The sequence below is a fragment of the Gavia stellata genome, chromosome 9 (assembly GCF_030936135.1).
Source record: "Gavia stellata isolate bGavSte3 chromosome 9, bGavSte3.hap2, whole genome shotgun sequence".
Classification (NCBI taxonomy): domain Eukaryota; kingdom Metazoa; phylum Chordata; class Aves; order Gaviiformes; family Gaviidae; genus Gavia; species Gavia stellata.
The window spans coordinates 23,711,771-23,731,665 of NC_082602.1; the positions used below are offsets into that span (position 1 = coordinate 23,711,771).

The 19,895-nt window shown below is 37.4% G+C and overlaps 2 protein-coding genes across 2 annotated transcripts in view; one reads left to right on the top strand and one right to left on the bottom strand.

The window, feature by feature from the left end:
* The first annotated feature begins 328 nt into the window (after positions 1–328).
* ZNF518A (zinc finger protein 518A) lies at positions 329–7,626 on the top strand. Its single transcript, XM_009818991.2, has 2 exons — positions 329–354; positions 2,792–7,626. Exon 2 carries the CDS (start codon positions 2,909–2,911, stop codon positions 7,559–7,561), a length of 4,653 nt encoding a protein of 1,550 aa, XP_009817293.2. The 5' UTR covers positions 329–354; positions 2,792–2,908; the 3' UTR covers positions 7,562–7,626.
* A 6,657-nt stretch (positions 7,627–14,283) lies between these two features.
* The window catches only part of BLNK (B cell linker), a 99,699-nt gene continuing 94,087 nt past the window's right edge, over positions 14,284–19,895 (bottom strand). The window contains exons 23-25 of the mRNA XM_059821284.1: positions 16,909–16,992; positions 15,743–15,898; positions 14,284–14,440 (exon numbers count right to left, since the gene is read on the bottom strand). Coding sequence (XP_059677267.1) covers positions 14,321–14,440; positions 15,743–15,898; positions 16,909–16,992 — 360 coding nt within the window. The 3' untranslated portion in view covers positions 14,284–14,320. The remainder of the gene's footprint in view (positions 14,441–15,742; positions 15,899–16,908; positions 16,993–19,895) is intronic.

The following is a 19,895-nucleotide window of genomic DNA, read 5'->3' on the forward strand; positions in this document are numbered from 1 at the left end:
GTTAGGGGGAGTTTGCTAGCGATTTTTAATCCCACTCATTGATTTAGAATTTGTATTATATTTGATGGTGTTCTTTGGGAGAGAACAAAGTACGTATTTACGTTTTTTCTGTCTTCAATGTATTAAAAATGCAGATAATGTAAAATTGTGAAGGATTTGTGCTTTTTGGCTTATTCTTTCAGTTATGTTTGTATTTACACCTTGTAAAATATCTTTCCTTTTGTTTCCAGACCTTTTTTCAGTATTCCTCCTGACTGTGGCCTTTTCTGAGTCTTACATATTTACCTCTTCTGTGTATGTGGAAAAATGTTAAAAAGGCTGTTGAAGACTTGACTTCAAGTCTTTTCTGAATGTGTAAGTCTGACTTCTTTGATAATGTACACTTAAAGATCCCTGGGATTTTTTTTTTACTAGTTTGTTGTTTCTAGTAAATATTTTTATTTATCGTGCTGCAGGTGCTTGTTGATAGTTGCATGCTACCCAATAATAACAAAGTTAAATTGTAATTTGTGTGGTTAATTAGTTAAAGGAGATCTCAAATCAGGTTTGAATATACCCAATTGAGACTCTTTGCCAAACATGAATGTTTTATCCAGTTAGTGAAATGTTGCCCAGCTGGGGACCATACTGGCCTGAGGTTTGCTCTCTGCAGCATGCTGCATCCACTTCTGATTTTTATAGTGTTAATTGCATATGTATTTCAGGTTTCAATATTTGACAGTATAACATTCTAAATCTGAATGATAGGCAGCTACCATCAGGATGGTGTATTGCATCATGCAACCTATAATCTTCATGTGTTGCATCTGTGCATTTAAAAAGTTCTTCAGCAAACAAGTCCAAGTAATTTTTAGTTACTTATTCTTTATGTGGGAGTTCAGCTTGCTCTTGTTCAAATAAGGGATGTACCATTGACAAGAGAAAGCATTACAATACGGTACTCTTTTGGTAAAAATAGAGTGTAATATAGATGAGTTGTTCTCTTCTGAAGGCTCAAAGTAGAGTAATATCCCATGTATTAATCTCCTGTGTGGAAGATGGGAAATGTATTACTGAGTTTAAAAAAAAAATCCTGTACCTAATGTGTTTAAGTTTGGAAAGACTCCCAAGGAGGGAGTGTGTGTGTATGTGTCTGTGGTTTGTGTCTTGTTTTGGGTTTTTGAATGTCACATGTATAGTTGAAATCTTGCAGGTCTCATAGCTGAAGAATACAATTAATTGAATTTATTTGATATTGGAGTCTATATAAAATGTCGAAGTCGGTGCTTATTATTTTCAAGAATTGTGCAGAAATGCTAATACCTTTTCCAAAGGAATGCAATAAAGCATATGCTTAAAAAAAGTGTTTTGCTTTTCTTGCTACGCGATACATGAACGTGGCCTTGAAAATTTTTCGGTCTCCATTTTCTTTGTCAGGTATTTACATGTTTAATGCTAATACTTCCTTCTTGCAGGACTATGGGAAAATATTTGGAAGACCTTAGTGGTTGATGCTTATGATGGCCTGGAGCTCTAGAAGCAGCTTTGCACTTCATCACAATGAGGGAGAGGATGTGATCATTCTTTCAGTTTGAATGCGAATAAATAGGATGATCTAATGAGTTCCAAGTCTGTGTTGCTTCAGGGTGGGCAGGGGAATAGTGGAGAGAGAGCTGCTGATCAGATTTCAGCCACATTTTACTAACTTTTCCTCGTAAAGAAGAAAGTGATGGTATGACTTCTGCTATGGAAAAAGTTTTTGGTGAAAAGTATTATATACTAGTGAAGAAACAGTGCTTCTTCCTTTTAACTTCTTAAAATCCAGATGATTTTCACTGCTGTTCAATTTCTGCTGATTTTATGTTGACATGTGGGAGTGTTGTTCAAGCATAGACTTGAGTTGGTATAAATTGTCAGTGGAGTCTGTTATGGAAACACTGACATTAAGTCTGTAGCAAGACAATGATGCTGACCGTACCTATTTGAGCCTCTTAATCCATAGAGGAGTACTGTTGTCAGTCATGCTCTTGCTCTGAAAAGATTCATCTATACCCAGAAACATATGGTGAGAAACCAAAGTTAACTTTATCTGTGGACTACTTCAGACTTGTGTCGTACTGAAGGTAGGCATGCAAAAAATTCATTGTAGATGAGTGTGGTGGGTTTTTTGGTGTTGATAAAGGTAATGTCTCCATTAGTGAAGTAGATTTTTTGTCAGTTTTTGATTTTTTTTTTTTAATTTTCTTTTCTTTTTAAGCACAATAGTTACCTACTAATAGAGTCATGGGCTTGAGTAATAAACATATCAACTCCTGCTGAATTTGACTTGTTTTTAGTACTTCAGCTAGGTTCAGTTAGTGATCCATGTCACAGAGGAAGTACTGTGTTTATATTTGCTTGAAATACTGAATAAATGATAAATGCTAGTGTCATTTTAAAAAAGCGGCTCTTAGGATTTCTCATGCTTACAGACTGTCCTGGTGGGACAAAACAAAAATTTGATGGCATGAAATGTCAATGTTTTCATCTTTCAGTAGATGTTGTCTTTTAAAGCTTATTTTTCAAGATTTATGTAGTTTTTGTGGAGAAAAAAAAAACAAACCCCAAACAACAAACCAGCAACCCCAAACACAAACAAACAAAGGTTACAGTGTAATGTCTCATTTTTTTCCTCATCCTTTTTTCTCTCAAATGCTATTATAAAAATCAACAACTTCCAAGATTGGCATGTATTTATTAATGAATTGTAATAAGTGTTCTAATTGCATTAGTTTTAAATGTAATATTTGCTTTGTTTGTTTTCTGATTTCAGGAGAATAAAATGGGGAAGTTCTAGAACTTTGAGAATATTCGACACAGCAGTCTTGTTTGCTGCAGGAGCTAAGATTAGTCTCAAGAATTCACCAAAAGAAAAAGAAGACGGAAAATCATGCCATCTGAAAAGGAACAGTTCTTTCCTGATAAAAAGCAAATTAATTTGTTAAAACACAATGCTGCGAAGAATTTTTCTACAGATACTACTTTGGAAAAAGCCCTGGTGAATGATCCCATGAATATGCTGACTCAGCCAGCAATTTTAGATGTCAATCTCTCTTACGAACTAAAAAATGTGAAAATTGATTTACCCAAGGTGAACATTCCAAATGAAGTATTAATGAAACATGAAGTTGATAGATTTAGAAGACTCTTTCAGTGTAAACAGCAAACTGCAAGAAAGTCCTTAAGTCTAGAGAAAATAAATGGAAGCAATCCCAATTGTTCAGAGGGAAGCCACATGCAAAATAAACCAGAAGTGCAATTTGAAGAAGGGTTGAAAACTGCAGCAAAGATACTGAATTTCACTTGTACGAAGTGCAAGGATAACATTAGATACAGCCCAAATGATCTGCAGAAACACTTTCAGCTGTTACACTACGGCGAGTTGCCGTTGTATCCCTGTGAGATGTGTAACTTCTCCGCTAATGACTTTCAGTCATTTAAACAGCATAGACGCACCCATCGTAGCACTTTAGTAAAATGTGAGCTCTGTAATGATGAGCATATGTACACTTTGTTGGATTTGACAAAACACTTCACATCAAAGCATTGTGTCAATGGTCACTTTCAGTGTGAAAAATGTGGGTTTTCTACCCAGGATGTGGGCACATTTGTTCAACACATTCACAGACATAATGAGATTCCATATAAATGTGGAAAATGCCCTCACATAAGCTTTACAAAAGAGGAGTTCCAGAAACATCTTCTTGTTCATACCAGTGTGTTTCCTTTTGGTTGTCAATATTGCAGTTACAGCACACCACGGAAAGATTATCTTTTAAAACACATCATAGCTTTGCATAGAGACCACTTATACGCAAAAGAAAAACTGGAAAAGGATAAATGTGAAAAAAGAATAGTGAAGACTCCAGCAGGACTGAAGCTTGTGTTAAGAAGGTATAAAATGGGATCATCGAAAAAAGCACTCTGGAGACGGAAAAAAATAAGCAGTGGAAGTGACAAAACTGGAGAAAAAAATGCACAAGTGCTAAGAAGTGTGAATAAAACTCAAACAAAAGCTGAGGAGCTGAACCAGTGTATGAAAGATGTGGAAGCAAATGAAGAAAAAGATCAAATTACATATACAGAAAAGCATAATTTCACAGGTGGAATCCTCTCTGCTACTACTGCACAATACCATAAAGCAGATGATGGAACCAGTTATGGCCTGGGATTATTGAAAAATGCTGTTCATGGGCCAACGGTATTGATGGTCAAAAACAATAAAATATCTGTTCCAGCAAATTACAGTGCTAAATTTATGGGATTTAAAATGGTAGATGGAAAACAACATATTGTTATAAAATTATTACCTACAAGTAAGCAAAACTTACATTTGTTGGGTCAGAAAGCTGATCCTATTAAAGATGGTTGTACAACTCCTTTGCTCCAGACTGCTGATCCCTGTGGCTTGTCTTCAGGTGCTATACCACATGTAACTGATCAGTCAACCTTAAAAAACAGTTCTGTTCACCCATTAACCTCCCCTCCATTTTCTTGTTCTGCTCCTCATTCAGGAAAAACAGAAGTGGAAAAACAAAATAACTCCTTATTGTATGGTAGGAGTGTTTCTCAAACTGTAGCACCTTCTAATGTAGCTGTAGGAAAAAGTTCGAATTATTTGCCAATGAAGTTGGGCTCAACTGTACCTCCATGTGATGTGACAAAAGTTGGAACTCGCAGTAATAACTCGTGGGGAAGCTATAGCCCTCCAAGTCATCCTCAGGTATTACCACCCACTATTACAAATACGCTTCACTATGAGCATATGAAAATGCCCTTCTTTCCTGAACTGAAAATACAAAATGGTGGCCTGAATAATAGTAATGGACCTAATAATCTCTATTATTCAACTTCAGTGGATTCTTCTAATGAAGGGTTGCTGTCTTTTCACAACTATTCCAAAATGGACACTTCAGATAATCCATGTAGCATTTGGATGTCAACTGATGACAGATACAAAGAATTAATACCTAGCAAAACTGTTTCTTTTCAAAACAGTAGGAGAAATGAATCTGCATCTTCATATTCAGAGTTGATGAAAGGCTTAAAACCAGAGAAAGTTGTATCAGCCCAATCAAGTATTAATAAAACTTATGGACTCATAAACGCTAAGAATAACTCTGTGTCATCTAAAAGCCAATCTAAATGTGTTGTTGACAGCGAGTGTTTTATGGAGGACCAGCATAATGGCCAGCAGTATTTGGACCCTAACATACATCAAGGCTTTGAGAACGTAGCTGAGAAATTCCAAGAAGATGCCTCTGAATGTGTTAATTCAGTCTTAATGCCTAAAATCACATCTGTTTTCTCATTGCAGAGTGAACAGGCAGCTAATTATTTATCGCCTGAAATAAACCAGTTACTGCAAGATGTGTTAAAAGTGAAAGCAACTACTCAGCAAGAATCCCACAGCAAGTCAAACAACTGCGTAAAACTTCATTCTGACAAGCTGCTTTCTGGTCACGAGACAGGGAATAAAGCCTTTACGCATTTAAAAAGCTCGGCAACTGCATGTGGTTTTCAGAGGCCTCCTTCTAATGTAGGCTTTCATTTATATAAGAGGGAGTTGAACACAAGATGTAGCACAAATGAAGGTACACATTGTGGGAGAGAAAGACAGACACCCAGAACATCATTTGGTTCACAGGGAATGGATAAATTATCCAGAACTATGGGTGTTGGTACGTTGATAAAAACTCATACAGATGCAATCATAACACAGCAGTTAGTAAAAGATAAAATACTGTCTACAACCCCAAATCCTAGCAACTTCTCGCCAGTTCTTCAGGAACAGAAGAAACCCCTTTTAGTTCAGTCCCCTTCATCAGGATTTTTTGTTCCTTTGCACCTTGCTAACCAGCCTGGACTACAGGTGGTTTCAGGAAAATCTCTTCCGTCAACCAGTTCATCAGATGGGCATGTGACTAAAGGTGTACCTGCATCTTTTGTTTTAAATAAAGGATCTGGAATGATACTGACTTTTAGTGGGGCAATTGGAACAGTTGCAAATGTCCCTAGTGATAGTTCTCAGGTTTTAGGGAGAGTTGCATCCAGAGAATATGGTAAAATAACCATACCAGCTTCAAAAGTGGAGGGGAAAAATGATGTTTTCAGAAGTGTAAGAAGTTCCTGTAATAGGAGAGCGTGTAGTACAGCAAATGGCTCATTGAACAGCATGCCATTCAAAGGACCTCTTGTAATTACAAACTCATCCGAGTCATCTGTGAAAGGAATTTCTTCTGTGAAGGTGTTATCAGAGCATCAGGATGCTGTTTTTGGTTCATTGGAGTCAGTAAACCAACAGGAAATTAAACAGAAACAACGTGTTTATGCACTTTTGCCTGATGGACAGCAGGCAGTTTTTCTGAAATGTATGACACCAAACAAGCCTGTAATTCATAAACATAGTGTTTTTCCAGATAATGCTCATTATCAAAATTGTCAACCAAAGAAAACTGGAGCCATGCAACAAAATCTTTTGCTGAAAATTAAGACTTCTACTGCAGATACACTGGCTGATACCACTCAGTCAGTAAGCAACTCAGTGCCCTCACTACAGTTGGATAACTTGCAGTCCCTTACTCCTGCACTAGCACAGAAACAAACTAATCTTACTTCTAATGATGCCTTAATCTTACCAGGTAGGTTAATGCCAGCAAATGCCTCTTTGGCAAGCTCTAATCCAGCATGTTGTGTTCCTCCTGTAGAACCTGTTTATTCTACTAAGTCTGCAGGGACACGGTTGCAAAAAGGTTCTATTGAAAGTACGCAAGTAATAACTCCTAACAACAGGAATAACTTTGGTAGTCAGAAGTCCACATGGAGCACTCGAAACAGAACCACAAAAGTAAAACCTCGTTTAAAACAAACTGGGTCTAAAAGTTCAGAAACTGTGGGTGTGCAAAGAAACAGGAATTTCAAACGGAAAAGTAAGGATAATTGCCCAGAACCTCCAAGAAAGAAGGTAATGTTGCACAGAAAGTGTAAGGAAAAGAATCAAGCTGAAGTTGTTAGTGAATCAGGTGGCCCTTACAAACCAAGGGCATCAAAAGAAACTGTGAGGACTTTGAAATTACTTCCTTTTAATTCTAAACAGCTTGTAAAATGCCCTCGGAGAAATCAACCAGTTGTTGTGCTTAACCATCCTGATGCAGATGTTCCAGAAGTTGTAAATGTAATGAAAACCATTGCTAAATTTAAGGGACATGTTCTTAAGGTTTCATTGTCAAAAAGAACTATTGAAGCGCTTCTGCAGCCAGCCTTCCGCAATTCTTTGGATGTAACTACTGATGATCTTTCTCAAAAGAGGCACAGGACAATAAAACCTATTAGCCCTGTAAAAGAAAGATTTGTCTTAAAGCTGACACTGAAAAAGACTAGCAAAAACAATTATCAGATTGTGAAAACTACCTCTGATAATACCTTGAAAGCTAAGTTTAGCTGCTGGTTTTGCGGTAGAGTATTTGACAATCAGGATAATTGGGTAGGACATGGACAGAGGCATCTGATGGAGGCTACTCGAGATTGGAATTCATTAATGTAATGATGACCAGTGAAGAAAATAAAACTTAAATATCATACATTACAGTTTCTTTTAAAAAAAGAGAATCAATTAAGATACACAAGTAATTTTGTTTTGTATTTCAGTATTGTAACTGAAGTTTAAAAATGATGCAAAGTGCTTGTGTTTTAAAATGAAGAGCAGATTCTCTATTGCCATCAGGCTTTGAGATAGATCAAGGAGCTTTGTGGTTTAGATAACTTGTAACTAACTGCAAATGCAATTCCGTAAAAATATATATTATTTTTTGTTACTACTATCATGTCCTATATTTTTATTCTATAGAATGAGTCTTCAGGGCTTTTGTTCTGTACATATTGAAAAAAACCTAAGCATGTAAATATTTTTATACTTTTCAGTTATTTGGTATAATTCTTGCACAGAAATTACACCCCCCCTATTTTTCAGTTCTGTGCATGCACTACTAAAACCAATTTTAAATATTTTTTCAACTACACACAGCTGTTATCCTGGGATTTTTGTTATTTTCACTTGTTAGCTCTTGATTTTGTTTTTCAGGGATTGAACACTATTGTTAGCAAGTGCCTAAAAGATGTGAAGCAGTTTACATTATGTCAACTGTGTAACCATAGGTCCATATAGGGCCATTTCCCCAATAGTTTCATTTAAACAAAGCCATATGTGAATGCTTTAAGCTATATTGCTATGCACATGACACTTGTACTATTTCTGTGCAGTTTGTCTACTTTCTTAGTGAAGTATTTTTCATATAAATTAATAAAACATGTTACGATTGTGTTAATACGGTGAGCCTGAGAATGGAATCAGTTGAAAATATACAGTATATATATTCATAATGTATATGGTGTTTAAGAATGGTGAACATTCCTAATCTGTATTGACTCTGTCACTATTAAATTTGCTATAACTTGTGTTTACAGAATATGACTGTGAGCATTTACAGAAAATATTTCTGTTTTGTTTTATACTATGTCTGCCATGAGCCCTATAGGAAGACCATGATATGGTGAAGTGCAAAGCACCATTTCAGGCCTGTAACTGCATTATAGTTTTATTCCAGGTGGATGTAATTTGTCCCTATAGTGACTAAATAGTATTTTCTACTATTGCTTGTTCAGATGAACTGCCTTTTAAGGTACCAGGGGTTTGGCAAAACCAAGGCTTGAGTTATTCCTTCCTCATTTTACCGGCCAGTAGGGTAATATTCCTCGGAGCCTGTTTGCTTCCTACTTAAGTTTAAGGCATAATGATGAAGGGAAAATATGTTTCACATTTCTTAATGTTTATGTGAGGGTATGTAAACAAAAGACCTTATCTTATCCATAGTGACTGAGAGTATGCAAATGAATGTCCTTATTAGCCACAGTAATTATTATGTCTAGAGGCTTTGGCCTCCAGAGTCTTAACGAACCAGGAGGCTAGATCCAGTCTTCAGGGGAAGTGCCCTTACCATATGGCACCTTTTGCCCAAGTACTGGAAGATTACATCTTAGGAGTGTAAGTCAGCTTGCCAAAGTATTGATGGAAAAACTGTCAAAATTGAATACTGGCCTTGGAGAGCACTGGGGCATATAAATCTCTGAGGTTTTAAATTGTATGCAAGCCCAGGGCCAGTTCTCTGTGACTGTTTCCATAAGGTGAAAGTGAAGATTGCGGTGCTACCAATGAAACAATTAGAAGTCTTTTATGGATGTCACAGGGATGTCACTGGTAACAGAATTTTACTTATGTTTTAAAAAGTGTTATAATGAAAATAGTTGAAAAAAATTACTTCAGTAGTTAGATACGGTTTTTTTCCTTGATGTGTCTGTTGGCAGGAAGATGCACACTAGCCTTGTAGCTACTGAGTTATGTATGGGAGTCAACTGAGATACCTGAGACAGTCAAGGCAGCATAGTTTGGGTGAATTAATACACAGTTGGTGTGTGTTCTGTATCAAAATCAGATCATTCTGTGCTGCATGATGGGCTTGACCTCTGACATGAATTTGGCTAGGAACTCTGAAGACGACTAGTGTAGTGGTGAGGAAGTGCCTTAGAAAGAAACAGCATTAGGAAAGGACAAAAATATGTTAAGCTTTTTTGACTGGAAGGATCTATTGGCTGTCTCAGCTTGCTCTCCTATAAACCCTGAAATTGAACCCCTGAATTCTGGACATTGCCATTGCTGCCTTTGGCAGAAATATCTGTGAAGTTTCTTGCTAAAACCTACTCAGTGCAACTTCACCAAGGATGACCAATTTTTGTTAACTGTTACTTAGCATTGAGGTGGTAGTTCTGCTGTAAACTTAGGGGTTTTTTTCTCATGAGAGCGACAACTGTCATCGGAGTTTTTTTCCCTCCAGCTTGTTTTCCTATGAATTGGGTAACCTTAAACAATACTGTGAAAAAGAACATTGTAAAGCTAGGAAATGTTGAAATAAGGTTGGTTTATATAATCTTAATTCATTGTCATGTGTCACTTTATCCATGGACATCCATCTCATTCAGTGCAGAGAATTGTTGCTCCCTCTTGAGCAGTGATTTAATATTTTGTTTCCCCACCCTTAATTATGTCCTTGTATTACTTAGCGCATATTGCTCAAGTACTGTTCTGAATATATAATTCTTTTTTTCTTATGAGCTCTTCCATAATGCTTTGTTTGAGGTCCTAAGAGTTTGGCACTTCTGCACATCAGATTTCAAGGAGTCTCAAGTGAGACTTCCATGAAATTAACATCACAGTTAATGATAATCAGGAGAAAGTTTGGCTCAAGCAATCTGACCAGCATCACAGGGGATAGTGCAGTAGAAGGTGCAGGGACAATATACAGTTCTTCAATGAAATGTTCAATTGCTTTAACAATATGAGGCTACCTTTTTACTGGCTGACTCCTGCAATGTTTGTTTGCACATGTCTCAGCATCTTCAGTAAATGGGAAAGGTATCTTACAAATATCCTACAAACAACAGCCTTTCATTACCCAGTTACGATTTATCCCTGAAGTATTCTGTGAACCAAGTGAAATATATAAATCCACATGGAAAAGTAGTCCATGATCATATATTTAATGCTTGAATTGTAATGGATATATCTGATGTGACAAATTGAGGTTGCACAGGTAACCTGATTTGAATGGAGAGTGTCTTGATTTTGAGTGCTTGACTTTGCAACTGTAACATTTTAAGATAGCTTGTAACCTTGCACATATAGTAAGATAAAAAAACCTTAACTTGGTTATAGTGTTTTGGGACATGCAGAAGTAGGTGCAAGTGCAGGGTCAACAAGTGTTTTTCCTCTGAGAAAATGTTTTGTAAATACATACTTGCCCTAAGCCTTATTTGTACAGCATTCATGTGTTTGTGTAAGTGGCCTTAAAGAGGCCTAAAATCTATCCTGTTGTGTATTCTTTGCAAGATGTGTATTCATCAGTAAGTCATGGTTTCTCTTCCTCAGTAATTCCAATATTTTAACAAAAAACTTGTGTTCAATATTTGTTCCAGGGCTGTTGTCATGTGAGATGGCTTTTTTACGACACTTCCTAAGAATCTCTGCCTGCTGTTGGCAGTTCAGATTGAAGGAGGAATGTAGTTTTGTAACTTGCATGTCTGAACACTTGGATATTTGAGAATGCACGTTCTTACTCCTTTCATGGAACAACATTGTCAGGAATGATTTGCAGTAGTCATTGTACTCTCCTTTCTGTATCAGGTAGGCAGACAACACTTCCGCTCCTTTGTACATTAGTAAATATGATACTTTGCCCAGAGTTCTCAGACAAAAAATTTACTTCATTTTAACGCCAATTTTTTAGTTCTAATTTTAGGTCTTCCTTCGTTTTTTTTCCCTAGCTATTCAGTTAATGACAATTATATGGAAGAGAAATTAGCTAACAATATCAAAGAAGGATGGGGGGAGAGGTGTGTTGCTATGTCTGTCGGAGGTCAGGCTTGACATAACCTGCTACCTGGTGGAAACACCTGACAGCATTAACTAGTGGCAGCTGCTGGCACTGCAACAGTTGTAAGCTAAAGTTTCAGGTACAGGATTTCACCAAGTTACCATTTCCTAGATTCTGTATTGGCTGCTGCATCAATAGCATCAGGATTTTTAACATAGCATGCTCTATCCCGAGTGCTAACTTATTTTATATCCTTTCAAAATGCAAGCTTGTATTTTCCCTTGCTCAAACCTTTCGTTTCTCCAGGTAAAATTGTGTTTCAAAATACGTCTACACCACAGTCTGCCCAAGCTATAAACGATCTAGCTTGGGAATGGAAAGCAGAGTAACTAGTCTGCTTCCTGTATAAAACTGTGAGTATAGTAAAATAGGTGATCACATACCTGTGTGTGTGTTTGTGGTTTGTTGTGTCCACTGCCCCCCTCCCCACCTTATTTTGTGCCTAGGGTGTTCTCATCTCAGGATGAATGGATTATTTTGTGGAAGGTGGTGTTGCCTATCAAATCCCTGCCACATTTTGTTGTCGAAACTGTAAGGTAGCCCTGCAATGATGTAGAACATGGCTAAAAAGAAAAGAGGGGTTCAGGGATGAAAGTAGTTCAATGCTTATCTAGAGCATATTTGTTACTTGTAGATCAGCCACAAAGTTACATGTAATGCTGAGCACTTACTTAGAGCTGAGGGGCAGGAGCAGCAGTGCTTTGAGTATGGAAAGGGTTCAGTATTGCAAAGTACCTGAAAAAAGTGATACTTAGTCTCTCACATGGAAGCCTGTACACTTGAGTTTCACTTTTTCATACCTTTTTCTTCCCCAGTTCTAGAATGATGGTGGTACTACACATTTAACTCAGAAAGAAATGTTTGAAGAACCTAGACACTTTTGTGAGGACCAACATATAAAGGTTAACAAGAAACAGTTGTGTTAAGAACGAAGTTTAAATACTGTGCAGTACATGAGTGAATATGGCAAGGACTCTACAAGAATGCAAAGAAAACTAAATATTGAATGGCTGCTTTTGCACCAAGTATTTTCCGTTGTGAGTATTGCTTGAAATAGTAACCTTCTAAAGTGATGTTTCATGTAACTGAATAATAACAGAGTACACATACAGAAGGAGTAAATTAAGCCTGCAGAGACTAATAACTTTTGTTAATTTTCAGGCCTTGACTTGGCAATCCTAATGTTCTAAACATTACACTAGTACTAAGCATAGTATTAGCATAATACTAATTAATACCAACTGAACAATATACTAAACATAGTATTTGTGTAGTACCGTGAACAGTCTGTCGTAGGCAGGCTTGTGTGAAGTCTGTATACATTGTTTCTTACTTGCCAGTGTCTCATTTGCTTCAGATCTGGGGGGTAGGTATTATCTGTGTTGCAGACGGAAGAAACAGACACAGCAAGGTAGGTAGCCATGTACTGAACATCTTCATCATATTAGTAAGCAGTTCTTTCTAGAAGACAGGTGCATTATTTGTAAAGTAACTGATCAAAACCACAAGGAAGTAGTTGCAGAATACGGCTACAACATAGCTCTAAGTGACTTGCTGAGACATTGCAAGTCTTGGCTCAATCTTGCCTTAAATGCCTTGCAGATAATCTTAGAGAACACTGGCTAATCTGGAACAAAAAAAACCCCAAAGCAGGTGTGTATACAGTGTCAGTTTTGGAAAGTACCTTTAAGATGGATGAGTTTTCAGGTCCAGTGAAACCAAACACCTCTAGAACTAATTAACTACTGTTCCTAAAAGTTTTTCACTGGTACAATTTATACATTCATCAATTTAATTTTCACCACTTTAACCTTTGTGGAAATTATTTTGTTCGCAATAATACAATAAGTAAACCGTGGTGATAGAACAGGCTTGAAAAAAGAAAGGGTTTTTTTTGTGTGTGTGTGTCTGTAAACAGTAATTCTGCAAGAATTGAGTGGGTAGTTGGTTTACAAATGAAGCAATGTGCTTAGATCACCAACAGTAAGCAATGTGAAGACAAAACATGAGAGCTATTAAGCCAAATGTATATGCTGAAGCTGTAAAAAGTGATAGTTTTTGTAACAATGGAACTTGTGAAGAAGCACATGCAAATATATACATTAAAACATTAATGATACTGAATTGATGCATTCTTACTGGAAGGATGCTAAGAATTGTGATCCAACTGATGCTTCCAATACACTGTTGACTTTACAGTATTTTCAATTTTATTTGCACATTTGAAAATACAAACAAAAATATTAATGAAACAGAGTAAAGCTGAGGAAAAGGACAACACATGTCCATTAATCTAAAACATTCAGACAGCTTTATTGCCACTATTCACATAAAGTACAGTTCTATTTTCAGCTTGTACACAGTGGTACATTAGGTCAAGTTGCTCTAACTTCTGGGGCTGTGCACTTTACAAAGAAATTGCTGAAAGCAGTGATCTATAGTAAACGTAACAAATGGAAAGAGTAGGTCACTGTGGGTATTCTCATTTTTAAAGTGAAAATGTCCTACAGGAAATCTTTCTTTAAGTAGCTGTCGAAGGACCAGGCTGTGGTACGCAGTTGTTCTTCATGTGACTTTGAATACCGGTGTTGTCACAGATGGAAATCACAGACTGAAGTGTATCTGTTTTGGCTTCTTGTGTTAAATACAAGTGCTTTTCTGATAAAGTTCAATCCCATGTCACTTTTATGAACTGCATCTCTTACTCTTAAAGAGTATTTTCCATCATTTCAGATTTTCTTCTTTTAATATCTGATCCACGTGTTTGGGGATATTGAAAGAAATGATAAAAAAGTCTTCATTTTAGCAGTTTGGTTTGATTAAGAAACTCTTACAATGTGTTTCAGTTTTGTCGAGTCTTTTGTGTTGTTTTGGCTGTCAATTAGAACCAGGGAGGTGTGCTGATGATTCTCTACTATTTCAGCAACACTGTCAAAGCGCTGGATAAAGAAAACAAAGATTAATTGGTGCTGGCTTCCTTTAATGCTCTAGTATTGACAGTAATCACTGCATCATCTTTTTCTCTTTGCTTCTCCCACCATTGAAGAGAGTGGAGCTATGACTGTTACCAGGTTAGATGCTCAGCCTTTTAGTAAGCACTGATCCTGCTCTTAGTCCTGATTCTAGTCATAAACAGATTAAATTTGGACAATGGAAGATACTATGGCCACTAGCTGTCTTATCTCATGCTCCTTTCCACTTGTGACTGCCACCTGCACAAACTGAACCACAGAGGTTGTTACACGGCATATTAAACTGACACTGCTTTCAGTTTACCTTAATATACACCACGCTGCAGACTGTGGCAGTTTGGAAGCTGCTTCATCTGTGATTCAGTGACCTCAGTTAGAGGGAAGGCAATCTCCAGGCATAATACGGTACAGACAGCCATCAATGAGAACTCTTTTAGTTATGCAATTTTAATGTTTGTCACTGTAAATTAATATCCAGAATCTGCTAGGTCTGTTGCTTTTCCTTTTGGTCTTTAGTCAAATACAGATTTTGGACTATCTTTCTCTTTTTCTCCTGAGGTCATTTTTGACCCTTTGTTGAAGGCCAGATGAACTCCAGGCTATTATTTATTCTGTAACCTGAAAACCACTGCCTGTGAGGCAGATAATTAGGCTAAGGCAAGCCTGCTTCCACATCTGTGAAAAGCCTACAACATGCAGTGATAACAGACAGTTTTTATTGGTATTTGGGTTCCAAGTTTCTGTTTTGCTGTGAGAGTAATTATCTGTGTGATATAGTAGCCAAACAGTGATTTTTGCACTCTAGTACTAGAGTTTAACATTTTCTTTTTATGAAAATATGATTAAAAGTAGTCATTCTCATTTTTGATAGAGGGTGGTGGGGTTTTTTAGTGTGGCTGTTCTTCGTTCTTCATTTACAATTTTCCAAGAAACTTAACTAGAGTCTTAGGTAGAAGGTGAATAGAGGACTATAAACAGCTGGAGAACTTACTTAGCAGCTGCAGCTCTGATCCTGATTAATTTTTCAAAACAGTTCTGTGAGTATGTTTTAAACTTGATCTGTGGTTTTAATTAGTCGCAGTATGCAGGAGCTGATGTTACACTAGTTTCTCTAGGTTGGTATTACATAGGGTCAGTCATTATATAGGGTATACTTTTATATTGATACATGGATAATCCTTTTGGTCATACTGCAATATATCTTAATCCTTGGTTATTAAAGGTATACAACTGAAAACTGTTAGGACCACCCCCCCATCATCATCTCACCTCTTCACCACTTTTTTCTCTGCCCAATGCATATTGCCTTGTTGATTCAATAAATCGTATAGGAATGTTGTATACTCTTCTGTTGTAAAACACAACCAGTGTGTATGGTTGCCGTGAATCCTGTCCAGAACTCTTTCTTACTAGAAAAGATCCATCCTAAAGAGAGAAAAGTAGTAAGTGTATTCAGCTTATTTTTTCCAAAAACTTTGTTTTTACCTTAATATTTTCATCTATATTAGCATTAAACCCTTTTCCCCCATAAGAAAAACTGTACAGCAGGAGAAGTAGCATGTATTCCTGCTGTCTAACAGTAGCTTACAAAGGTGTAATTTAAGAGTCACCTTTGCTGCTGCATGTTCTCTCTCAACCAGAGAAAGAAAGAAATAAACACGCAGTGGCAGCAGTCTGTTGGGTCCACAGATTATTAGGAAATGAAGTTACTATCAGTGGCAGTAGGTAGGCAAGAAAGCAATGAGAGGTGGAGGTGTTTCTCCAGAGCTGTAAAAAGCACTCTATTAAAAGATGAGCACCTACAGCTACTGACACTGTAGCCCAGTGCTCACTAGCTAGCAGTAGCCTACACTGGTGATAACCCCAGTGCTCTCCCCCTTTATCCTGCTTTGTGGAGTTAGGCAAGAGTGGAAATGTACCTGATGCTGAGGATGCAATTCTACATGTTACTATTCCCTTCTGTGACATTAGCTTTTGTACGCAGAATAGTTGAGAGAACTCAAATTCTCCAAACACTTAAATACATAGTGTTGCTATTTCAAAATGCATAGCAGCATCAGCCTTTCCAAATAGTAGCTATTTTTACATGAGACGTTGGACAGTGGTGGAGATCATTTAAAAGTCTCAGGGCTTTGCCTTCCATTTTAATGGATGCACGTGAGCTATCAGATCTTCCTCAGCTCTCCAGCTTGCAATAGCTTTCTCTGCAGTGCACCAGTCTGAGTTACACTAATGCAACTTTGTCTTGGGATGGAAACTGTAGTTACATAGTTTCACCACAATAATCTCATGTTTGACAGTATTTGCATGGCACGGTATTCTGACCTGTTCAGAATACAACTGATATTCTTAGACTATTTCTGGTTGTCTTTTGATTTTTTTATTTGAAGTTGGTTTTTTTTTCATAAAATGGACATTCTTTAAAAGTGACCTACCTTGTTTGATCGATACAACGCATCTTCTGCCATTTTCCTATCACAGGTAGCAGCATACCATGCTTTACTATGAACACCAGCATCCTAGAAAGAGAGAAACAGTGTTTCACCTGTAAAATAATAATGATAATAATAAAGAATATGGCCTGTAGGGGAGTTACTACTAAATAATGACAGCTGTGAAGAACTCAAACGCAGAACACTTCAGAGAACACAGAATTTAGAAAATTTGCCAGGAGCTCACTGTTTTTGTCAGCTAGGGGTAGGACAAAGAAAAACTAGTGTGTCAGAACAGTGGTAACAGATGTGTGATAGAAGGCTGATACATGACAGAAGAGAGAAAGATACCTTGAGGAAAGTAGTCAGGTTCAAATGGAGAATAGTTTGGTATTTTTAAAGCGGGAAGCTATTCTAGCAGAATTTAAAGAGGGTACATCCAGGAAATGTTGAGGAATAAATTGACCATTCGCAATTTAAATGCTGCTCAGCTGTGGGCTAGCCAATGAAATGTGCAGATTTAGTAGGTATCTAAGCTTTGGGAATGAAGTTTCCAACATACTTAATGCTATTTGTTGAACATGATCACGATTGCCTCCATCTGGATAGCATGGAGGTTGGGTAAGTGCCTCTTTTGCTCTTTTTCTGGTTATTAAATAAGTACAAATGGATGGAGTCCTACAAAATAGAGGAATAACTGACATCTTTCCTCTACTAATACAGCAGTTCAGCCCCCAGTGCTTTCACCTGAGACATGGATTCAGTTCCGGTTCTCTGTTGGACTGAGTCTGAATAGATCCTTACACTTGAAACAGTGCTCCTACCTAAAAGGCATAAAACCATGTTTACTGTGGAGAAGGATTACATCTGTGACAGAATACAAGAGCAGCTTAGATTTTATAACGTATCTCTTGGGTGCCTCATTTCTGTATATTATGCCCTGTGAACACCTCACCAAGATCCATCCTTCTCTCTGTTCTGTTAAATGCCTGGCAGTGTTCTGTACAGTAAATGAACTTCACCTACTCTTCCAGTGGAAAACATGGGACAAAGGACTTCATGGATGGGGGCATAAGTGCAGACGTGAAGATACAAGGTAGAAAGACTGGCACACTAAAGATAGGTGGATTCTGGTTTAGAAGATAAAAGCTCTTATAGCAAAGGAAGTGCGAAGATAAAAAGATGTGAGGAGGTGATGACAGTTGGGACCAAGTGGTATGAGATTATAATTTGAGTAAGAGAAGAAGTGGTAGAAAACTGGGTAGCAAGGTGATGCAGGATTGAGTGTACATTTGGGAACAGGAGTGGAGTTTAGGGGAAAGGTATGGGGGAGTTTAGAGAAGTATGAAGATAATCGAGGGAAGGACAGGATGAGGGGTTAGAAGCAACACGAGACCTATGCATTATCGGACTTCAATAGCTAGAAGATTATCTAGCAGGTTATAAAACGAGCAATCATGAAGAGTGAGGTCTTGCTGAGGAGGTTGATGCAAAAGCCAACTCGAGTGAGTGGAGAGGCTATAGAAATAGGGCTGAGAGTATTTCCTAATTAATACTTCTGGGTATTAACCTTCCTGGTCACTTGAACAGTTTTGCTCTAACTTTTTAGTAACAAGCTTAATGATAAAATTAATTTTCACACAAGCTTTGTCACCTCTGTACAAAACACATTAAAGATTAAGTTGCACATTATGGCTGACCTGGTCTAGCTGGCTTATCGCTGCCAAAAAGGGAATGTCTTAGCTTCTCCCTTGTGCTCATATTGTTGCTCGTCTGATCCCACGGTGAGATAATTCACTTTAGTAACCTCACAGAAAAAAATCGTTACCTTTTCGTTTTGTCTTGTTTTGTGTTTGACTGCCAGGTTGGTTTTCTGTCAGTTTAATGAATTTGCTTAGCCCACTGCAGGATCAGAGGAACATCAGAGAAGCCTGTGGCTGGGAGGGGAATTGACAGTGAGGAGGGAGCAGAGCCTCCATTTTGGGGGCATTACACTAAATTCTTAGATCGGCTCAAGCCGTAACATATAACTTCACCTCTAAAGTTCTTCCATGTATTTCTCCAGTCACACTATTCATTAGAAAAAGATAGGAGAGGAATTGCAAGTGTGCAAGGTACTCAGCCACTTAGAGAATGAGTCCAGTAAACCAATCTTTGTTCAACAGAACAAGGAATCAACTGCCCCCAGACCTTTCTTCTAGCACTATCTGTGGCCTATAATCTGGAAGCAGAGTGCTCCTACCAAAGTTTGGATGGGAACCAAGCAAATAATGAACCTTAAGGGCATGAATAATGTCTGCGAGCACCTGTATTGTGCAGGATGCTACAGCAAATGATACCAGTGTACATAATTGGTGGGAAAATAACACTAACTAACAGTTAATGTATTTTCTTTTTTTTTTTCCCCCCTTTTTTTTTTTAAACCAAAATGGATGTTTTATTAAGCTCTGGTTTTGCCCATGGCTGTTACATAAAAGTTGCAAATGTAATTGCTACAAGCTGTTTATTTAGTGTCTGCTGGATTGTTTGAAAGCAATTTTTATAATAAATATCCAGTATGACATACTGTTAAAATTTTTCCAGAACTTCAAGTCCTTTGTGTTCTTCACTGTTGTATTATCTTTGTCATTTTGTCACGTCAGGCTTTAGAACATTTAATGTTATTGGCTCTGCATAATAGAGCCTTTGTTTTGCACTCAACAGAACTATTTTTACCTTGTTTGTGACTACTAGGCTAATAAGAAAGGCTTTCTGCATTTTGTAGTCTCCCTTCATCCAAAATGAAAGTAAGGGGAATAGCACCGAAATGAAAATAACTTTGCGTTTGCTTACATTGTTCAAAGCTTAATGTTGCAACGAAACACAGAAAAAGAGTTGGTTGTAAAACCGACACCATTAACTGTAATGAGAAGAGGTCTGTTTAAAGGAACAGAAAGGAGTAGGACTTGGGAGAGACTAAAACATGTAGGGGAAGGCATCACAGCGTCCTC